The sequence below is a fragment of the Triticum aestivum genome, chromosome 4D, assembly GCF_018294505.1.
Source record: "Triticum aestivum cultivar Chinese Spring chromosome 4D, IWGSC CS RefSeq v2.1, whole genome shotgun sequence".
Classification (NCBI taxonomy): Eukaryota; Viridiplantae; Streptophyta; class Magnoliopsida; order Poales; family Poaceae; genus Triticum; species Triticum aestivum.
The window spans coordinates 79,243,917-79,267,915 of NC_057805.1; the positions used below are offsets into that span (position 1 = coordinate 79,243,917).

General features: G+C 43.6%; 1 protein-coding gene across 1 annotated transcript; it reads right to left on the bottom strand.

Annotated features, from left to right (window-relative positions):
• Window positions 1-9,329: 9,329 nt before the first annotated feature.
• LOC123099680 (uncharacterized) lies at window positions 9,330-10,306 on the bottom strand. The gene is made up of 3 exons (XM_044521791.1): window positions 10,100-10,306; window positions 9,945-10,007; window positions 9,330-9,836 (listed from the first exon to the last, which is right to left on the bottom strand). Exons 1-3 carry the CDS (start codon window positions 10,187-10,189, stop codon window positions 9,651-9,653), a joined length of 339 nt encoding a protein of 112 aa, XP_044377726.1. The 5' UTR covers window positions 10,190-10,306; the 3' UTR covers window positions 9,330-9,650.
• Window positions 10,307-23,999: the final 13,693 nt, after the last annotated feature.

Sequence of the window (23,999 nt, forward strand, 5' to 3'; positions counted from 1 at the left end):
GGATGGAGGGCACGGCTGGCTAGGAGGAGCAGCGGCGCGGGCGCAACAGGGGGCGGCGGCGGCGCAGAGAAGATGGCGCGGCGGCGGCGGCATGGGGCGGAAGCGGGGCACTAGCAGCGGCGGAGCGGGATAGTAGGGAGAGGGACGCGACAGCGGCGGTTGCGGTGGTGGGGTGCGGCGGCGGCGGCGCGGGAAGGCGCAGCGGCGGCGGCAGCTACCTTAGGGTTAGACCGAAAAGGATGATACCATGTAGACAGATGATTTGCAATGCGATGTATTGATTGGGATGCTGGTGGACGCATATATAATACAAGAGAAGGCCTCTATCTCAACTATACAAAACTAGGAGGTGAGCCATAACTCCAATACATGTGCAATACATAATATATACTCTACAGATGATGCAGTCTTCTCCTCTTCTTCGAGCTCGGCGATGTCAAAAATTGCTGAAGCTTTACGAAGTGTTGTTGCTTATGCTCGGAAGGACTTCGTGGTCTGATCACAAAGTTGAATGCTGCACTTTGCTGCTAGTGCCACAACTTGATTTTTTAAGCCAGATTGTCATACTTTGATCACAAAGTTGGATGTTTCTTTTATTTATTTAAGAAGTAGTGCTAAGAGCATCTCCAATAGATGTGTGATAGCGCGGCGCATTAAAAAAGTTTTACAGTGCTGAAATAGTGTTTTTGCATGCGGGAGGTTTATTAGACGCATAAAAACATGACGCCCAACCCCACGGCCCCACATGCAGCAACCCATGCGCACAAGCCGGCGCCCCAAATTTGCATCCCCGCAGCTCGCGTGCGCTAAAGTTATAACTTCGTTTTGCGCGCTTTATTTTACAGCTTCTGTTGGACCGCTATTTTTGGTCACGGGCTATATAGGCATCTTTTTCAGCGCGCAGCTTATGTAGCGCGTCTGTTGGAGATGCTCTAATGAGGTCGCTCATATGTTCGCTAGATCGAGGGAACTTGCTTCTCATTCTCCCTGGTTGTATTCAGAGTCTGTAAACTCGGATTGTTTGCGAATAAAAGATTATTTGTGAATAAATGAGATCTTTGAGAAAAAAAAGGATACCTGTTCACTCATGCCTTTTGGCAATGTATAAAGAGAAAAGTATATATTTGCTTCCTCAAGTTCCCGAAATCATAGATTTGGTCCCTCAAGATATTCTTTAGATATTTGGTCCTTCGAGTTCAAAACCGAATAAATTTGATTCAAAACCAGATTTTGAGCATGTAGAGTGGGTTTGACCACACTGGCCAGGTTTGACAGATGAACAGTAAATTGAAAAACAAGCAAACAAATTCTGAAACATCTAAAATTTTGTGGCAACCGAGATGCTTGGGTTTGTAGGTGCGAGAAAGTTGTGTTGTGTTTCGACATTCGAGGAGTTTGTGGCAAGAAAAAACAAATATTGGCAAAAAAGCCAAAATTGTTTTTTTAAGAGCTCCTGAGATGTTATTTGAACCAAAAACCTACACTCACCTGGAACACCCAAGCATCTTGGTTGTCACAAATTTTTTGTTTTTTCTGAATCTTTTGCTATTTCTTTCATATTACATCGGTCAAACCTAATCAACTTGGTCAAACCCAGCCAGCAAGCTCAAAATCTGATTTTACACCAAACTTATCTTGTTTTGAGACTTGTAGAACAAAATGTCTAAAAAACCTTTAGGATCAAGTCTATACTTCTGGGAACCTGATGGACAAAAACATGCATTTCTCATCTATAAATAGGATTAGTTTACATCATCAATAAATAACACTGTTCTCATAAAAATCTCTTACTGTATTCATTTCCCATCTATAAATTTTACATCATCAATAAATAACACTGTTTTCATAAAAAATCTCTATAGAAATTCGTGTTGTCTCGATCTCTAAAATCTTCATAGTTCTACAATACATGCCTTTCCGACCTTGTAAAAAATGTCTTTTCGAATGGAGAGAAAGTAACTACCACTTCTATCAAAAAGTGTCTTCATAGTTCAAAGAATGTGCAGAAGATGGTAGACAGAACCTACTACACCGATGGCTCAGAATTAACTTGTCAGGAGAAAAATCATCTGATCTCATTTATTAATGATCTTGAGGATTACAATATCTATTATTAAAGTCCTCCACATTATGGTCAATACGTGCCACTAGTGCATGCGTTGAACTACGGTAACATCCATGGAGATGTCATGGTAAGATTTTTTTTACAATTACGACGTCCGTGCATCTTTTGCATAAATTCTTCTAAAACTCAACTACATTGCTAACTACGAAGTTATTACTATGTTTTTCAACAGAAAATCCTGAAGGATTGTGTGCCTTATCTGATGGTTCCCAAAGGTCGCCTTGATGTTATGAACTTACGACCAGGTTATCCTACGCATCACTGCAGTTCATACCGGATTTCTAAAACCGATGAAGACATGACAATCAAAGATTGGAAAAAAATGTATGGTCAATCGTAGGGAGCTACTTGGAAGCAACATTGTGCGAAGTGCAAGAATTGGAGACAGGATAATCTCCATTCTCTATAATGGAGAGTCAGGGCCTATCTTATTTTATGCTATTTTACCTAAGAGAGGGTACTAGGTCCTATGAGAGAGGAGTAGGTCCTAGGTACAATGTGTTATTATGTGCTACAATGTGTTAGAGTTGATGATGATGAGGAGGAGTTGTGATTATGACTAGTGACCAACTTGCTATATGATGTCTCATTGATGAAAATGATGATCATAAGGAGGTGTTATATGACAATGATGTATTATGATGATAAGTTGTTAATGATATAATGATGATGATGATGATTTATTATATCATTGGGTGAAAGAACTGCGGATTAGTTTCAAGTGGATGGATCCATCCACTTGAAACTAGTCCACGGTTTTTTCACCCAGTGATGTAATAACTCATTATGATGTAAAAACAATCTCTAAATTGCTACTATATGAAAACTAGTATAATGGTGTATGAATACGACATAAAATGAAAAAGAAATAGAATACGCAATAATAGTAGTAGCGCAGGTGCAAAGGCGCGCTGCTAGTACTTACCAGTAGCCCGTTATGAAAAATGCGCTACTACTAAGTACCTATAGCAGTAGCGTGTGTAGACCAACGCTACTGCTAACCTTTAGTTGTACCGCCTTATCAGTAGCGCGGCACCCCGCGCTACTGCTAGGCCAAAAACCAACGCTACTACTAGGCTTTTCCCTAGTAGTGGTAGCATGCAATTCCTATGCTCACGCAAGGTCTATTTAGGATATGCATAGCAACGAGAGGGGAGAGTGTGTCTACGTACCCTCGTAGACCGAAAGCGGAAGCATTTGACAACGCGGTTGATGTAGTCGAACTTCTTCTCGTTTCAACCGATTAAGCACCGAACGTACTGAAGGAAATATGCCCTAGAGGCAATAATAAAGTTATTATTTATTTCCTCATATCATGATAAATGTTTATTGTTCATGCTAGAATTGTATTAACCGAAAACATAATACATGTGTGAATACATAGACAAACATAGTGTCACTAGTATGCCTCTACTTGACTAGCTCGTTAATCCAAGATGGTTGAGTTTCCTAGCCATGGACATGAGTTGTCGTTCAATTAACGGGATCATATCATTAGGAGAATGATGTGATTGACTTGACCAATTCCGTTAGCTTAGCACTTGATCGTTTAGTATGTTGCTATTGCTTTCTTCATGACTTATACATGTTCCTATGACTATGAGATTATGCAACTCCCGTTTACCGGAGGAACACTTTGTGTGCTACCAAACGTCACAACGTAACTGGGTGATTATAAATGTGCTCTACAGGTGTCTCCGAAGGTACTTGTTGAGTTGGCGTATTTCGAGATTAGGATTTGTCACTCCGATTGTCGGAGAGGTATCTCTGGGCCCTCTCGGTAATGCACATCACTATAAGCCTTGCAAGCAATGTGACTAATGAGTTAGTTGCGGGATGATGCATTACGGAACGAGTAAAGAGACTTGCCGGTAATGAGATTGAACTAGGTATTGAGATACCGACGATCGAATCTCGGGCAAGTAACATACCGATGACAAAGGGAACAACGTATGTTGTTATGCGGTTTGACCGATAAAGATCTTCGTAGAATATGTAGGAGCCAATATGAGCATCCAGGTTCTGCTATTGGTTATTGACCAGAGACATGTCTCGGTCATGTCTACATAGTTCTCGAACCCGTAGGGTCCGCACGCTTAAAGTTTGGTGACGATCGGTATTATGAGTTTTTGTATTTTGATGTACCGAAGGTAGTTTGGAGTCCCGGATATGATCACAGACACGACAAGGAGTCTCGAAATGGTCGAGACGTAAAGATCGATATATTGGACGACTATATTTGGACACCGGAAGTGTTCCGAGTGGTTTTGGAGAAAAACCGGAGTACCGGGGGGTTACCGGAACCCCCCGGGAAGTTAATTGGGCCTCATGGGCCTTAGTGGGAGAAGAGGAGGGGCGGCCAGGGCAGCCGCGCGCCCCCCTTTTTCCTTCTCCTCCTCTCTCCCTTCCTTCCCTCTGCTACTCCAACAAGGAAAAGGAGGAGTCCTACTCCCGGTGGGAGTAGGACTCCTCCCTTGGCGCGCCCTCTTCCTGGCCGGCCGCCTTCCCCCTTGCTCCTTTATATACGGGGGTAGGGGGGCACCTCTAGACACACAAGTTGATCTACTGATTTATTCTAGCCGTGTGCGGTGCCCCCCTCCACCATATTCCACCTCGGTCATATCGTAGCGGTGCTTAGGTGAAGCCCTGCGTCGGTAGCAACATCATCACCGTCATCACGCCGTCGTGCTGACGGAACTCTCCCGTGAAGCTCTGCTGGATCGGAGTTCGCGGGACGTCATCGAGCTGAACGTGTGCTGAACTCGGAGGTGCCGTACATTCGGTACTTGGATCGGTCGGATCGTGAAGACGTACGACTACATCAACCGCGTTGTGCTAACGCTTCCGCTTTCGGTCTACGAGGGTACGTGGACAACACTCTCCCCTCTCGTTGCTATGCATCACCATGATCCTGCGTGTGCGTAGGAATTTTTTTGAAATTACTACGTTCCCCAACACGTACGACACCTTCGAGTTCTACACACGTTCAGCTCGATGACATCCCTCGAACTCTTGATCCAACAAAGTGTCGAGGAAGTAGATGAGTTCCGTCAGCACGACGGCATGGTGACGGTGATGGTGAAGTGATCCGCGCAGGGCTTCGCCTAAGCACTACGAAGATATGACCGGAAGTGTAAACTGTGGAGCGGGGCGCCGCACACGGCTAACAATTGTCGGTGTGTGTTCTAGGCGCCCCTCCCCACATATATATAGGTGGGAGGGGGAGGAGAGGCAGCCAGGGGCGCCCTAGGGTTGGCCGCCGCCCCCTAGAGGCCCTGCCTTGCCCTGCGCCCCCCTTTCCATGTATGCATGAAGGGGAAGGAAAGAGGGGGGGTTAGGGAAGGAAGTGGGAATCCTAATTCACACTTTCCTTTCCCTTCCCCCCTTTTCTTCTCCTCCTCCTATAGCCTTCTAGGGCGCACTAGCCCCTTGTGGGCTGGTGTGTTCCTTCACAAGGCCCATATGGCCCATAGGATTGCCGGGGTACCCGAAACACTTTTCGGTGACCCGATAAGTACCCGATACCCTCCGGAACACTTCCGGTGTCTGAATACCATCGTCGTATATCAATCTTTACCTCTCGATCATTTCGAGACTCCTCGTCATGTCCGTGATCTCATCCGGGACTCCGAACAACATTCGCTCACCAAATCACATAACTCGTATAATACTAAATCATCATCGAACATTAAGCGTGCGGACCCTACGGGTTCGAGAACTATGTAAACATGACCGAGACACCTTTTCGGTCAATAACCAATAGTGGAACCTGGATGCTCAGATTGGCTCCTAAATATTCTACGAAGGAGATCAGTCAAACCGTTATGACAACATACGTTATTCCCTTTGTCAATCGGTATGTTACTTGCCCGAGATTCGATCGTCGGTATCTACATACCTAGTTCAATCTCGTTACCGGCAAGTCTCTTTACTCGCTCCGTAATACATCATCTTGTAACTAACTCATTAGTCACTTTGCTTGCAAGGCTTCTTATGATGTGCATTACCGAGAGGGCCCAGAGATACCTCTCCGATACTCGGAGTGACAAATCCTAATCTCCATCTATGCCAACCCAACAAACACCTTTGGAGATACGTGTAGAGCATCTTTATAATCACCCAATTACATCGTGACGTTTGATAGCACACAAGGTATTACTCCGGTATCGGGGAGTTGCATAATCTCATAGTTGAAGGTATATGTATTTGACATGAGGAAGGCAATAGCAATAAAACTGAACGATCAATATTCTAAGCTAACGGATGGGTCTTGTCCATCACATCATTCTCCTAATGATGTAATCCCGTTCATCAAATGACAACGCATGTCTATGGTTAGGAAACTTAACCATCTTTGATTAACGAGCTAGTCTAGTAGAGGCTTACTAGGGACATGATGTTTTGTCTATGTATCCACACATGTATCAAGTTTCCGGTTAATATAATTCTAGCATGAATAATAAACATTTATCATGCTGTAAGGAAATATAAAATAACAACTTTATTATTGCCTCTAGGGCATATTTCCTTCACAGTGATCCCTTTTTCTATCTGCCCCTCCCCCCTCCAGCCGTAACCCCCCACTCTTCTCCACTCTTGCCCCTCGCCACCGCCGCCGCCGCTGCCATTGCAGCTATGCAGATCGGACGCGCGCTCGCCCACCCCCTTTCCCTCGACGCCCCCGAGCTACCCAACCACGGCCACCTGATTTGCGCACCCGGCGGCCGAATTTGGAGCGGATCCGGTCGGGCTTGAGCTCTCCCGGCTGTAGGAGGCCGCGTTGTGCCATGGACTGGCCGGGACCGGGCCGGAAGGCCCCGGCAAGGCCGCATGCAGGTACTGACTCCTCCTCTAGCCGCTCGGATCTACACCGTCAGCGGTTTGCCGACAGATACATGAATGGCGGTCAGCCGGGCTCGGTGCTGGCCCAAAAACTCGTCGGCGCATGTTGCCACTCATTAAGTGCGACGACTGCCCAAAGAAGGTCTTGCGCCGCGTGTCTACAACGCCGGAACATCCCGGATGGGTGTTCATCAAGTGCTTAACCGTTGGGGTATGTGCTACTTTAGCTTCAGTTGTGCTCTTGGATTTGACTAGTTGTGCTAACTTAAAATTTTATTGTGTAAAATGGGGGCAAGTTTTGGTATTGGGAAGAAGAGTACATCGATATATTGATAGAGCGCAATTTAGTAGATGTTCGTGCACTTTTAGCTAGCATAGAGGCTAGAGATGAGACTAGTGCACTTGTTGCTAGAATAAAGGCTAGACATGAGACTAGATGCGAGGAAGCAACGCCTACTTCTTTACACTCGAAGAAAAAAGAAGCACGCAAGATCGAGCCTCCATAGATCAACTATGAATGCATCGAAAAAGCACTAATCCAACTTATAGGAGCAGTCATGGAAGTTGGATATTTTCTAAAATGTATTTTTATGGTTCTTGTTTTCTTTCGTCTTGTTTTTTTAGTCAAAATTTGATGATGTATTTTCATGTATCAAAAATCAATGATGAAAAAAAAAGATATGCACTTGCAAAGAAATATGTACGCGGACGGGATGCGGCCAGGATGCGTCCGCGTGTTGGGCGCACGGCCACCGCATCCCAGAAATGACCCGGACACAACCCCATTGCCCTATCCAAACGGACAGAATTCGAGCAAAACGGACATCTGTTTAGGATCGTACGCTGGAGTTGGCCTAAGGTGTGCAGTTCTGAAGCGGACTCCACCGTCAGCTGCTCTTGTTTGTGTGAACGTTGATGATGCGGTCTTCTCCTCTTCTTCGAGCTCGGCGATGTCAAAAATTGCTGAAGCTTTACGAAGTGTTGTTGCTTCTGCTCGGGAGGACTTCGTACTCTGACCATAAAGTTGAATGCTGCACTTTGCTGCTAGTGCCACAACTTGATCTTTTAGCCTGATTGTCGTACTTCGATCATAGAGTTGGATGTTTCTTTTGTTTCTTTTATTAATTGAAGGCGTAGTGCTAATGAGGTTGTTCACTAGATCGAGGGAATTTGCTGCTCATTCTATCTATCGTCATCGTCTCCCTGGTCGTATCCAGAGTCTGTAAACTCTGATTGTTTGCGAATAAAAAATTGTTTATGAACGCGGTGTTTTGGCTCCTAGATGCATATGCATCCATTGTCACATTTTAAAATGTTAAAAAATTCGGAACAAAAATCCCACGAGTTTATCCGGACATTCTATGTCCATGCACAAAGTTTCGGTGAAAAATGACATTTTTTGTGGCTTGTGTAAAAAAATGAAGAAATGCAAAATGAATAGTTGTAATGAAGCACCAGAAATTGTTTTTTTACACAAGCCACAAAAAAACTCGTTTTTCATCGAAAACTTTGTGCACGCACATAGATGTCCGGATATACACACGGAATTTTTGTTCAGAATTTTCAACTTTTTAAAATGTGTATTTATACAATGGATGCATGCATATGCACCTAGAAACCATTGCCAATTTCCCATTGTTTGAATAAATGAGATCTTCAAAAAAAAAGAAAGGATGCCGGTCCGCTCATGCCTTTTGGCAATGTATACAGAGAAAAGTATATATTTACTCTCTCAAGTTATCAAAAACATAGTTTGATCCCTTTAAGATTTTTTCTAGATATTTGGTCCTTTAAGTCTCTTCTAAAACCAAGTTTTGAGCATGTAGAGCGGGTTTGATCACGTTGAACCAGGTTTGACTGATGAACAGTAAATTCAGAAAAATAGTAAACAAATTCTGAAACATCTAAAATTTTGTGGCATCAAGATGCTTAGGTGTGCTAGGTGTGAGAGAATAGAAAAAACAAATATTGGCAAAAAAGGTAAAATTGTTTTTTTTTAAAGCTCCTCGGATGTTATTTGAACACGCACTTAGAACACCCAAGCATCTTGATTGTCATGATTTTTTTTAAATTGCTATTTTTTTTCATATTTCTTATTCACCGGTCAAGCCTGATCAACGTGGTCAAACCCGGCCAACAAGCTCAAAATGAGATTTTACTCCAAACTTATCCTGTTTTGAGACTTGCAGAACAAAATGTCTGAAATAAAATATTTAGGATCAAGTCTATACTTAAACTTGATGGACAAAAACATACTTCTCTCATCTATAAATACTTCCTCCGTTCCTAAATATAAGTCTTTCTAAAGATTTCAAAAGGAACTACATACAGAACAAAATGAGTGAAGCTACATTTTAAAATATGTCTATGTACATTCGTATGTAGTTTCTATTATAATCTCTAGAAAGAGAGATATTTAGGAACGGAGGGAGTAGGAGTAGTTTACATCATCAATAAATAACACTGTTTCCATAAAAATCTCTACTCAGAAATCGCGCTATCTCGATCTCTAAAATCTTCATAGTTCTACATTACATGCCTTTCCGAACCTGTAAAGAATGCCTACTCGAATCGGGAGAAAGTAACTACCACTTCTATCAAAAAATCGTATACATATTACAAAAAAATCATATATATATTTGCAAGTGATCTAAGCTAGTTAATAGGTGGTGTGTAAAGCTAATTAGAAGGGTGCGGTAGCAACATCTCGTTCCTCGGCGGTGCGTCCGTACTGGTGGTGGCAGCAGATACCGTCATCGTCAAGAAACGCGTATGGATTGAACATGTCATAGTCATCATCACCCTGGTCGTCGTCCTCGTCGGAGTCGGCCATGGAATCCCTCCTGACGCCCAGCACCGGCTTGAGACCCTGCAGCACGCAGAAGCTCCATAATTACCAGCTGGTTCGTCGATCACAAAACTGAGACAGAAACCGGCGATCGACGATGAACTAATTGCTGGTCATCTATACACGTACCTCGGTGAAGATCCGGACGGCGTCCTCGAAGGAGTGCGTTCTCAGGACGTACAGCGCCGCCTCCTGCAGAAGTGGATAATAGTACATCTCAGAGAATGGTCTTAACAGATTGAGGAAGATGGAGAGCTGAGCTAGCCTCGGTGGCGGTGCCTCACCCTCGCGTACTTGAGCTCGTGGAGGGACAGCGCCTTGGGCTCCCACTCCATGGACGCCATGCTCCCCGCGGCGCCGGCGTCGGGCCTCATCAATCTTAGCTTCGCCGGACGTGGAGTACGAAACGTGTGATGCGTAGGCCGGCCTCCTCGATCGCTTGCAGATGAGAAAAAATGCGTGTATGTCCACGGCTTCGTGGTAGGTCTCGGTGCGTGGTGAAGGAGAGAACGGAGTTCCCCTGCTGTTCGCTATTTATAGCATGATGATTGAGGCGTCGGCCGGACGAAGAGAAAGTACGCACGAACTCCATACGTGTCGACCGCGGAGGCGCACACGTGCGTCGTGGGGGGTGTCGTGACACGCGTGGAGAAACGGGGATGGAGAGCAATCACCGTGTCGTAGTCGCCGACCCTCATAGCATGGTTAATAGTGTAGCGGGCTGCTCGCTATAAAACAGTGCCATGTCATTTATAGCCCATTTTATAGTCAATATATATAATATTAAATTAAAAAAGTATACTACTTTTTTGTTATGTGGCCCATATTTCATTCTCACAAAATGTCTAGGAGCACGTGCTAGAGCTGGCTCTTCACGAAGAGTCTGCTTACCTTCCCTCTCCTTTTCTTTTTACTTCAATTAAATAAAAATATACTAGTTTATTTCTTATAGCCTGCTGACTCAGTTCTATTGTACTTGCTCTTATGGCGTCGGTCGGTCGGTGCATGGCGCGCGGCCGGTCTGAGCCAATGGCTACCCGGCACGTGGCGTCCGCTCGGGTTCAGGAGGCGACGTGGTTACCACCTCGTGTTGCGTGTGATCCTGCCGCTGCCGACGCCCGCGGCTGGGATGCTCCTGTTGCTTCGCGATACCACTCTGCACTTTCTGCAGAGCCTTTTTGGTGCAAAATGGGGCATTTGGGCGGTCTGCTTCAGCTGCTGTTTTCGCTACATATATACGTACCGAGCGTCGAGCGATATAGACAGATACCGCATGATTATTGAAAGGTCAGGAAGTAGACGAGATCGTCTTCTTTTTCTCCTTTTTATTTGACAGCGACGAAGTTTTCCTCTAGCTTGGTGGAAATGGCGGTGCCACCCCACGGACACATGAACACTGGAACAGCAGCACCGAATGGCAAGGGCTAATCTGACATAGCAGTTGAACCCAGTAACTCTTGGTGATCATTAACAATAAACGAATGCATATTTTTTATCACTTTGTTTGACCAGTGGAAATATCTGGTGCACCGGGCCATTTGGTGCTACCGGCGCACCCGTTTTGATTTAGCCATTTTACAATTATCGAATAAGTCTAAGTCTCCTTTTATGTCATAATACTAACAAGAACACATCCTGCTATAATTTTTTTAGATCTGGAGCCAAAACATAACATGAAAAACGAAAATGATAAATCTCATTGATGATAACAAAATGGGCCGAATTCAAGGCCAAATTCACTATAGCTACTATTCACACAATTGTTTCTTCTTTTTGTTAATATATACTCCCTCTTTCCCTTAATATAAGACGTTTTTTAGTTCAATTATTTTATACCAAGGGACAGAGGTAGTATTCGCTTTCAGTTTGGACCTGAAAGTTTATACCATAGTGCATATATATTGTACTTACATACATCCACACTTATATTTTTGGTGTTTTTTCAATGCTTCAAATGGTAGCTATAGAGATCGGGTGCACCGGTAGCACCAAATGCCCCGGTGCATCAGATATGTTCCCGGTTACACCATATACTCTCTCCGTTTCTTTTTACTCCGAGTATTAGATTTGTAAAGCCAACAAAATTATATTAAAAAAATATTACTATCTACAATATCAAATAAATATAATATAAAAATATATTTCATAGTGGATCTAATGATATTTGTATTGTGAATGTCAATAGACAATAATATTTGTGTACGTTTGATTAAACTTTGAAGAGATTGACTTTAGAGAAACCTAATACGTGGAGTAATAAAGAAATGAAGGGAGTACTACTTAAGTTCATAGAGGTCAGGGTATGATACGGGTAGGCCCGAATCCAAAACCAAATTTGTCTGGCTATGCCCCTGCCAAAGGGTCGCAGGGATGTTGCCGTGTGCAGTTGGTTGTGTGGCTTCCGGCTGAGAAGTGTGATGATCGTTGCGTGTGTGCAGTGAAATCTAACTTATGTAGAGCTCATTGAAGATGAACCCATGAAGTATGTTCCTAATTTATGTAGAGCTCCGACGGTGTCAAACATCAGGGGTTGCTCACTAGAGGGGCCCGGCAGCAGGCCTGTTGGTAGGCCCACGAGGCGCACTGTGTGTCCGCCAACAGAAGGGAGCCCGAAGGAAGGGATAGATCGCATATCTCCTTGTAAAAACCTGGCCTCCAACATGTATATAAGGGGAGTCAAGATAGCTCTCATTCCTATCTACTCTTATAGAAACAACTATCGGTAGGCTTGTACATCTCTCTGTAATCCCTCGCTCCAGGTATACCCACCATCAATAACAAATACAATCAGGATGTAGGGGTATTACTCCATCATGGAGACCCGAATCTGGGTAAATTCCCCGTGCGACCTTTGATCTATGACCCCCAGCTACGCTAGGTACCCTACCGAGGGATCTGACAATTTTTCGCACCGTCAAGCTCATCGAAGATGAATCCAAGAAGTATGTACCTATACTATAAAATCCCGATCATTTTTAACCTCCAAGCCATATCCAAACGGTTTTTTTTCTATGTGGCATCAGAAAAGGTCGGGATAGATATGTTAGACAACACATATGTGTGGGTCCCATTTCTTGGTGGGAGAAAGAAATAGAAAAGTATAAAAGAAAAATAATGCACATAGCAGGACAACCAATGGCATCCAAATTTGCTTGCGGCGTGCTAACAACTCCAACTAATAGGGAATGGGCCGGCCCATTTCTTTTTCTTCTTCTTCTTCAGACCACATACATCATAGTGCACGTGAGGTTTCACACGCCATATTACGATTTTGGAAACTTCTAAATGCTAGTTGTCTTGCCTTTTTTGGTTTTCCTTCCTGTTCTATATTTTTTTCCTTTTTTTCTCTTCTTCTTTCAGTTTTCCAATAATTTTTATTCTTGTCATTTTTTCAAATCCATGAAGTTTTTGTCAAATTCATGATTTTTTAGATCATGACCTTTTTCCAAATTCGCGGGCTCTTTCAAATGCGTGAACTTTTTTGAAATTTATAGGAAAAAGTCAAATTCATGAACTTTTTTCACATCAATGAAATTTTTCATGAATTTTTTTTGTGAATTTTTTCCAAACTGATGAAATTTTTCAGATTCATGAACTTTTGCTAATGCGCGGATTTTTTCTCAAATTCATGAACTTATTTTGTATTCATGAACTTTTTTCAAATCCATGAACTTTTGGATTTCTTATTTGATTTGTCATTATTCACAGACATAACTGGCACACAGACCAACAACCTACTACCAACAGACACAAGGAAGGATTAGCTACGGCAGCGAGAAACTCTAAGACATCACGAGGAGGGAGCTTGATCTTGCCGAATCAAAGTATAAGCCGAAGAATGCACATGCGAGGTCAACTGCTTTGTAGCGTCACAGTCTGTCTCCTTAGTCAATGATTTCCACTACTGCCGAAAGGATATCAATTTAAAGAAGCAATCAGGTAGACGATTAGGGAAAATATGATCAATAGTAAATTTTCTCCTCGTAGGCCAAAGGACCCAACACATCGCTACTAAACCAAGCCAAAATAAACGCCTACTCTGCCCAACCAACCGATTGGCAAGAGGGTTAAGATCACCAACGAGGAGGGAGACCAATTTACACCCACCCACCACTGGATGCAGCTCCAGAAGAGCTTGACCAGATAACAGCCAAAGGAAATATGATTAGAATCTTCACACGAACCACAAAGAGCACACCATTTAGACCTAGGCCCATTGCGCTTATGAATTTGGTCGGCGGCTGGGGGCTTTCCCCGAATAGCTTGCCACATAATTTTTTTAATTCTAAGAGGAATCTTAGAACGCCAAATGTGCTTGAACTTGGCCGTACGGAAGACAACAATAAGTCTCGAATATGAGATTTCATGCAGAAACGTCCAGAGGCATTATGGGGCCAGGTGACCGGGCCGACTAGGTTAGAGACCACAAGGAAGATGGGAGCAAGGCGTTGCCACTCCACTAGCTCTTCAGGGGAGAGTGAACATCGGAAACTGAGGTGTCAGTTATTTCTAGAGAGTTCTGAGATGGAAATCGACAGAGAAGAGCAATACAAAAAGAGAACTGTTAGATTGATAGAGGTGTATCACCATGCCAACAATCCAGCCAAAAAGGAATGGAGGCCCCATTACCAACATGACCCCGTAACTCATCCCTAACATGCACCAAATCCCTCCAAAACTAAGAGGCACCAGCCACCGAGGCAAACAACGCGACATGGTTTGGAAAACATTTCACTTTTAAAATTTGAAACCACAAGGAAGAGGGATCACCCGTTAGAATTTTCAACCACCATTTAATAATCAAACATTTGTTAGACCGAAGTGTTAAGGATGGCCAACCCCCAAGGTTTTTGGGTTTGCACATGAGTTTCCATTTAACCAGTCTGTACTTCTTTTAGTTATCAGTCGTGTTCCAAAAGGAAGAGCTACGTTGTTTGTCAAAACCGGCGGGAGTCCTTCCATGAGACAGTGAAAACCCATTAGAAACATAGGCAGGGAGGAAATACAAGCATTAATCAATCCCACTTTGCCAACTGAGGTATTGTAACGACCATTCCATGGCGTGACGCGATTTCCTACTTTAGTGATTGCTACCTCTTGAGTATGCGTTGGTTTTTCCCTTGAAGAGGAAAGGGTGATGCAACAAAGTAGCGTAAGTATTTTCCTCAGTTTTTGAGAACCAATATATCAATCCAGTAGGAGACCACACGCAAGTCGCCTCGTACCTATACAAACAAATAAGAACCTTGCAACCAACGCGATAAAGGGGTTGTCAATCCCTTCACGGCCACTTGCAAAAGTGAGATCTGATAGAGATGATAAGATAATATTTTTGGTATTTTTTATGATAAAGACTAAAAGTAAAGATTGCAAAGTAAAAATAGGTTGGAAACTTATATGATGGAAAATAGACCCGGGGGCCATAGGTTTCACTAGTGGCTTCTCTCAAGATAGCATAAGTATTACGGTGGGTGAACAAATTACTGTCGAGCAATTGATAGAATAGTGCATAGTTATGAGAATATCTAGGCATGATCATGTATATAGGCATCACGTCCGCAACAAGTAGACCGACTCCTGCCTGCATCTACTACTATTACTCCACACATCGACCTCTATCCAGCATGCGTCTAGAGTATTAAGTCCATAAGAACAGAGTAACGCATTAGGCAAGATGACATGATGTAGAGGGATAAACTCAAGCAATATGATATAAACCCCATCTTTTTATCCTCGATGGCAACAATACAATATGTGTCGTTTCCCCTTCTGTCACTGGGATCGAGCAACGCAAGATTGAACCAAGCTAAGCACTTCTCCCATTTGCAAGAAAGATCAATCTAGTAGGCCAAACCAAGCTGATAATTCGAAGAGACTTGCAAAGATAACAAATCATACACAAAAGAATTTAGAGGAGATTCAAATATTATTCATAGATAATCTTGATCATAAACCCACAATTCATCGGATCTCGACAAACACACCGCAAAAAGAGTTACATCGAATAGATCTCCAAGAAGATCGAGGAGAACTTTGTATTGAGATACAAAGAGAGAGAAGCCATCTAGCTAATAACTATGGACCCGAAGGTCTGTGGTAAACTAATCACACATCATCGGAGAGGCTATGGTGTTGATGTAGAAGCCCTCCGTGATCGATTCCCCCTCCGGCGGAGCGCCAGAAAAGGCCCCAAGATGGGATCTCACGGGTACAGAAGGTTGCGGTGGTGGAAATAGGGTTTCGTGGTGCTCCTGGATGTTTTCGGGGTACATAGGTATATATAGGAGGAAGAAGTAGGTTGGTGGAGCTATGAGGTGCCCATGAGGGTGGGGGGCACGCCCAGGGGGGCAGGTGCACCTCCCTGCCTCGTGGCCTCCTCGTTCGTTTCTTGACATCCACTCCAAGTCCTCTGGATCACGTTTGTTCCAAAAATCACGCTCCCGAAGGTTTCATTCCGTTTGGACTCCGTTTGATATTCTTTTTCTGCGAAACACTGAAATAGGCAAAAAAACAACAATTTGCATTGGGCCTTGGGTTAATAGGTTAGTCCCAAAATAATATAAAAGTGTATAATAAAACCCATTAAACATCCAAAACAGATAATATAATAGCATGGAACAATCAAAAATTATAGATACGTTGGAGACGTATCAGTGACAATGGGGGCAAAGTCTTTGGCACAGAGTTTAAAAGGAGAGATGGGCATGCCGAGATACTTAAAGGGGAAAGAAGGGAACACTTAAGCAAATTAGCCACACGGAGCCCCTCCTCATCCGAGGAGCCCGTGAGAATGACCTCACTCTTGTTAAAATTAGTCTTGAGTCCAGAAAGAGCTTCAAAGCAGAGGAGAATAAACTTCATGTTAGCGATATAGAAATCATTGAGCTCAACAATCATGATTATGTTGTCTGAATACTGAAGATGGGAGAGTCCAGAAGAAATTAGTTGGGAGGCCACGGGTAGAATATGACCAGCATTAGCAGCCCTAGACAAGATACACAAGATCACATCGGCAACAAAGTTAAACAGAAGAGGAGCTATATGGTCCCCTTGCCACAAGACATTACCATTGGTAAAGTAGGGGCCAACAACCCCATTGACGGCAACGGCTGTGTGGCCGCTAGTGACAAACAACATCAAACGATGAACATATGCACCATCAAAACCCTTAGCCATAAGCACCAAGTGGAGGAAATCCCAACTAACAGAGTCGTAGGCTTTTCAAAATCTAGTTTAAGAATAAGATTCCTAGTACCTCTGGACCTTAGATTATGAACAATTTCATGAAGACTTAGAATCCCATCAAGAATAAAATGACCTTTAATGAAAGCAGCTTGAGAAGAGCTAATAACGCGATGAGCAACAGGAGAGAGCCGACTAGCAAATGCCTTAGGAGGTAATTTAGCAAAGTTATTAATGAGAGCAATAGGTCTATATTGACGAATGAAATCCGCGCCCTTAAATTTCCGGATCAAGGAGAGAATCACATAATTCAGTCTCGAAATATCTACGGTTCCAAGGTAAAAGCCTTGGATGACCGCATACACCAACTCCTTAAGAACATGCCAGAATTTCTTGGAAAAGGTGATTGAAAACCCGTCCGGACTAGGAGCAGTATGAGAGTTAGACGAAGAAACAACAACACCGATTTCCTTTGAGGAATGGGGAATCATGAGGTCCCCGTTCTTGGCCATCGAAACACGAGCCTCGGGCGACCAGAGAGAGGGGGAAATGAGCAACCTGGACGAAGGGCGAGCAGCAAGCAAATCAACAAAGAAATCACGAACATGCTCAAGAATGGTAAGAGGATCCGAAACACAAACCCCCTTAAAAATTAAGTTAAAAATAGTGCAACAACTCGACGTCTGCCGTTGGCAATCGCAAAAAAGGCAGTTAACACGTCCTCTTTAAGATCCAATTTAGAAGGCCGCGTTGTTGCGAGTATGCCTCCTATTGGCGATGGAAATCCATAAGAAGGGCCTCTAAATGATATCAATGGTCCCAACCAGACTAAGAGCATCTCTAGCAGACCCCATATGATGCCGGCCCGCAAACTGCGTTTACAGTTCACTGTAGATGAGATTTGCGGGTCGATCTCGTGCGCTACAGATCAGACCCCGTATATGAAACTGTAAAATTTCAAAAAGCATTCGCGGGAGAAACTTGCAACGACATTGATCATACATTAGTTCATCTACATACTACATTGATCATACATAGTTCATCTACATACTACATTGATCATACATAGTTCATCTACATTAATCATACTAGTGGGGGAATCGCGGGCCCGACCCTAGCTACCAAAAATCGACGAGCTCGCGGCGTGGCAACGCGGCGGAGGAGCCGGAGGAGTTCAGTCCTCGTCGGAGGAGCCGAGGTCGATAAGAGCTTGGCCTGCTCCGCCTTCATGAAGCGCAGGTCTGCCTCCTTGGACGTGTGCGCCTTCGATGCCGCGACGCCCGTCTGCAGGAACATCTGCTTGTACTCGAGCTTGCGGCGGCGGAGCACTTCGGCCTCCTCCTGCTCCCTCGCGGACTGCTCCATGAAGACGCTCTCTAGGTGCTCCTCCTGCCCCCGGGGGAGGTAGTCCTCGGGGCCGATCACTCCTCGACGCGGCGGCGCGGCGGCCTCGAGTTTCATGGGGAGAGGCCCGAGCTCCTCCGGCTCTCTCTCTTCACCGGAGTGAGCCGCGAGCTTGAGGCGCCCGTGGACGAGCTCCCCGCGGCAGAGGAGCCGGAGAAGGCATGGCGGCGGCGGGCGAGCTCGCGCTCGAACTCGTCCAGCTCGCGGCGTTCGAATGCCGGCGGCGGCCGGCTACCGCGGTTGAGCCACCTCCGCGCGCCCCGCTTGTGTGCGGCATCGGATCTGGCGCGGCGGCGGCACTCCGCATCATCCCAGAGATCCCGTAGCCATCCATGGCTTTTTTGGGCTCGCCGGCGGCGAGAAATTGGGCGAAGGAGGAGGGGAATCGCGGCGGAGGCGGGTAGGATTTGACCCGTATCCGCGTGGTGTAACCGCATATATAGCGGTGCTGAGAGAGTTTTTGCGGCCGTGGTAATTTTTTTACGGGCCAGACCGTGGATATCGTCTCTATTCTGGCCAGAAAAACGGGCCGAACCCGTATAGTCGCCGGAATTATATGGGTTCGGCCCTTTTACAGGGTCTGTTAGAGATGCTCTAAGGAAGCCCAACCAAGTCAGTCAGCTTGTCCAGATAATCGATCTGATTTGACAAAACCAATTTATCTTTACCTCAAAAATAAAAAACCAATTTATATATATGAGCTTCAGCAGCTTGATTCCGACCCCAACCTCGGAGATTTTTTTAAGAACTTTTGTGAAAGACGGGAGAGATTTTTCACTTTTGACCTCTAAGAACTATTGCCATCAGACTCTTTTTTTTGCGGTATGCCATCAAACTTATTAAAAGATATGTGCAGATATAGTCTCTTTCATGGTTTGAGAGCCATGTTTGTTAGTTCAAAGATTTTTGTCCAAGATCAGGGTAATCGATAATCGTACACTTAGCGAGATCCTATTTCAGGTGTCCCTTTTTGAGGTGATAATATGATACATCTTCGTGTGTGTTCAACAATCGAGATTATTCGTCTCAGCTATTTAGAAAGAATTTGTACTATTGAATCCGGCCAACTATTTCTTCATAAGCAAATAAAATTAAAATGAAATAATAAAACAACAAGAAAAGATGATGGTCCTCTTCATGAAACTTTTATAGTCCAATGCGTGCTCTTTATACGTTTTGTCCCAGCCATATCCTGCCTATACAGGTCTGGTCAGTGTAGACTTTGATCTTCGAATGACAGTTGAAAACTTGACCAATTCCATTCATAATGTTTTCTTGAACATGGACTTGTTCTCTTGGGGCGCAGCCACACGTCTTGTCAACAATAACCTGCTTACGTGCCCTGCTCTCGCTTCTACTCCCTCTGTTTTAAAATAGATGACCCAACTTTATACTATCTTTATATTAAAATTAGTACAAAGTTGAGTTATCTATTTTAAAACGGAGGGAGTAGATAGGGAAGCGAAAGCAAAAGCACCTGCGTTCAGTTGCCTAGTCGTTCTTCTCATGGTATACGTTTGCGATACCCTGCGAAGCCAGATTAAAATTAGTTTCCCCGCCAAAAAATAAATTAAATTTAGTTGATCTCTTTGTCCTTTCGCTTCCATGTGGACCTGTATGATTGTGATTAGTCTTTCTGTATTTGTTATATTTCGCAGCAACCGACGCGTGTATATGTGTGTGTGTGTGTGAAACACTCATCTCAGGGTTAAGCGTGGCATCGTGCTATTTGGAATTTTGTGGTGTAAAAATGCTAATGCCGACGTGCAGATATTTACTTGCTGCTATTTACTTATGGAATTCTTATCACTTATGTCACTAGTTGTATCCCACTACTTAGTTTGCCACTTGAAATTTCAACTTCTTAAAAATGCCAGCTCTTCATTAGGCACATGCTAAAAAATGCCACTAGACACGAGTTCAAAGCCCGTTTACCATGTTATATGACTAAAATAACCATGGAACCACATTTCAACTATCTCTCCATCTCACTATGGTTAAGTGTGGGTCTCACTTGATCATGAACAGCGTTTTTATTTTCCTCTAAAATTATGCGCTTACTTACTCCTGACAAGTGGGCCCCACACTTATCATTGTGAGATAGAGAGAGTTGGCATGTGGGTCTACGGATATTTTGATCATATAACATGGTCAGGGGGTTTGACCCGACAATAACGGTGTCTAATGGCATTTTTGAGTAAACATCAAACATAACCATGGCATTTTTGAGACGTCCAATGGCTTTTTTAAGCAAACATCTCATGGAACGATTATATTTTTGAGGAGTTGTGACTTGTAATGGCAAACCTGAGTAGTGAGCACAAATAGTGGCATAAATGATAACAACCCTTATTTATTTCGAACACATACTTGCCGCTATTGTTCTTCTCCATATGGAAAAAGTAAGTTGAGTTCATATAGTATCTTTAACTATTTTGCGCCAAAAAATATATCCAGAAAACCTATATAGTAAACTATCCCAGAAAATATATCTCTATGCTAACACATGTGATTTACATAATAAAACATTTGATTTTTGAGTGATATATAAAAGTAAAGAAATGATTTTCACTAACATAGTTCTCTAAACATGCACCAATGCACGTGGAAAATTCCAGTACAACATTCAACCATGCGCGCGCGCGGGGGGTGGGGGGGGGGGGGGGGGGTGGCTCAATCGTTTCCATTCCATCATGCTGCTTATATTGAAGAAACATTTTACAGCTATACAATATGTAATTGAATATAGTAAATCATATGTGCTTTAACTTTAACTCTCAAATTTCAAATATGCATAATCCATACAACCAAATCTAGCTTAAAATACTGCAACTAATTCTTACAGCAATACGTGAGGTATCACAAGTTACACTATTTTATTAATGTAATTGTCTTAAGGCTTGCAACCTGCATGGCAAGAGTAGATGTGGTTGATAGGAATGTTTGCCCTCATCATGTTGTGCAATAGTAAATTTTAGTTTGGACTCTCAACAATTGCACCAGTAATACATGGGTAATAGTGTGCTCAATTTGAGGTTTTGATCACAAATATACATGATTTAAAAACAAAATTATCACAATGTATCTCATTCAAGTACTCAATTCTCCCAAACTGGTAGGGTGGGCTTGGACATGCATTTTTGTAGGCATTTCTTTCACTGCGAACGGTATGGGGCGATTTAGAGGAGAGACATAAGCAGAGATGGGTGGGAAAAAGTCAAGAGGTGGGAGACCGTTGATGATTATCTAAGAAGTGACACCCCCGTAGAATGAAATCGTTCTCCAACCTCTCTAATTATTTGGTGCTTGCCAAAGCAGCCCATGGAGAGTCATTTCATATTTCAGTAATTTTCAATTGAATCTTTACTTCTGTTTCAGGATTATTACCTATTTTTCTAGTGAAGAAATTGCACCAAGACGTGTGTTGTAGATAAAATGCAATACTAGGGTATTTTTATTGATATTCCAGACTCTATAGGTGATGGGTTGATGACTAACAAAAACATTGACCATGGGCCCCCACCTGTCATTGACTTGGCACCAGACTCGGTCTGACATTGGCTTTGAGAGTCGGCTGGGTGACCGACTTGAGCTAGCTCAAGTGAGCTCCTACTGAGCTCCTTTCCCTTGACAAGGCAACTGGCGGCGGAGGCGGGCCCAACAAACCACAAGGAAGCCTAAATTGACATCCAATGCCTCTCCTCGAAACTTGTGTGCGCTACCGATCTCATAAACCAACATTTTCAAAGGAGACGATGACCATGGCGGAAAGGGGGTGGGTTTGGTCGTAGGATTAGATTTACGCGGTAGTGACTCTGAACCGGATTTAGGGGTGACATCATGGCTTGTTAGGAGTGCTTGAAATTGCACTGCTCCCAATGGTATTTTGGTAATTACAATGGGGTTAGTGAGGAATAATGTCGGCTATCTAGTTTATCTTAGGACATCGGTTGTTTGATGGTTATCGAGGGAGATGGATGCCACCCCCATTCAAAAGGAAAACGGTGTCGGTTTTCCGAAGACTTAGAGGTTTTTTGGTTTTATTTGAGTCATAGGAAAGCCACATTATTAAGAGGGGTCTCTCATTGGATCAAGGGTGAAACTCATTTTGGTACATTATTATACACATCCTATGTCACCAAGATAGCATTCAACTATTTACTATATACACCGTATATCCCTTTTGGAATCCAAAGTTTAACCACTCCATATCTTCCATTTTTGGGCTTCCTGGGCACCCTCCAAAAACAACTCCCGGAACTTCTAGAGCCAACTTCAGGAAGCTCTAGAATCTAGCGTCACTTCCGCAGTGCAGTTCTGACCGATATCTAGTCTGGGCACTCTAGAAGTTCACTCTGGAACTTCCGACCCTACTTCTAGAAATTTTAGTGGGATATATGTAGCGACCAGACCTCAAACAGTCTATGCTGCTATGCACCAGTGTCATCCCTGGATCAGTAATGCTGACACGCACAGTACAAATGGAGGATTTATAACTGAGTAGCAATCACACACTTATTACAACGAATATCTCAAAGGAGAATAAGTATGATAAATATGGCTTAAGGCCATCTAATACGATAACAGCGGAAGGCTTGGAAGATAAGTGAGTCCATCAACTCCAACGACATCACTGAGTATAAGACCACGACCTTAGGCACCTTACTCGTCGTCTGAAAAGTCTGCAACATGAAACGTTGCAGCCCGAAAACGGGTCAGCACATGGAATATGCTGGCAATGTAACACATAGAGAGTAATGAACAGAATAATAATATACTACATGCATATATGGCTGGTAGAAAGCTCTATGGTTACAGTCTTGCGAAAAGCCAGTTTTTCCCTAATTCAAAGGAATAAATTTTATTTAACTATCATGGTGGTTGTTAAACATTGAGAAGGTACCTCCAACTCAATCCCAATTAAGTAACATCATTAAACCCAACAAAATTAATTAAAGTAACATGATGAGATTCACATGATAATCCAGGTACTAGATACTCAAGATGTCCATAACCGGGGACACGGCTAACCATGATTAGTTTATACACTCTGCAGAGGTTTGTGCACTTTTCCCCACAAGACTCGATCTCCTCCGTTGGGATTCTCGCACTTCATGGTGTTTGAGAAACGGATGACCGAGACACAGTCTTTCAGAAGCGTTAACTCTCTACTCCGGGTAGACAGTACCACCTACATCCCCTACATCTGCTAGTCTACCTCTTCAAGAGCTCACACAACCTACTCAACTATGCTAGAGCCCATAATAGCTTGTGGCTGCACACGGAAGTTTCTAGCATGAATAATCTCATGATCCCTTTGAGCCTGGGTGGCGGTCCATAGGATGATCACACGGGTACTCCGGGATATCCAAAAATACAGGCAGCACTGGGTTCTCCAGGTGCCTCAATCCACCCAGATGTGAGTTTTAGTTGCCACCTTAAGTAAACCATTAATTAACAATCTCACATCTGTCGTGAATACCTCTCAAACCCAATCCACGTCTACTAGCATAGCATAGCGATATAAGCAAACGTAGAAGTAACTCCCAAGGGTTTGACAATAAACAGGGCAATAGGTACTACCTCAACTACTTCCCA

Excerpts from the sequence above, each read along its gene's own strand:
- LOC123099680 (XM_044521791.1), bottom strand. The coding sequence starts at position 10,189 with ATGAGGCCCGACGCCGGCGCCGCGGGGAGCATGGCGTCCATGGAGTGG. Across the intron at positions 10,008-10,099 it reads ACGAGCTCAAGTACGCGAGG|GAGGCGGCGCTGTACGTCCT; the intron begins GTGAGGCACCGC and ends CCACTTCTGCAG. Across the intron at positions 9,837-9,944 it reads CCGTCCGGATCTTCACCGAG|GGTCTCAAGCCGGTGCTGGG; the intron begins GTACGTGTATAG and ends TGCGTGCTGCAG.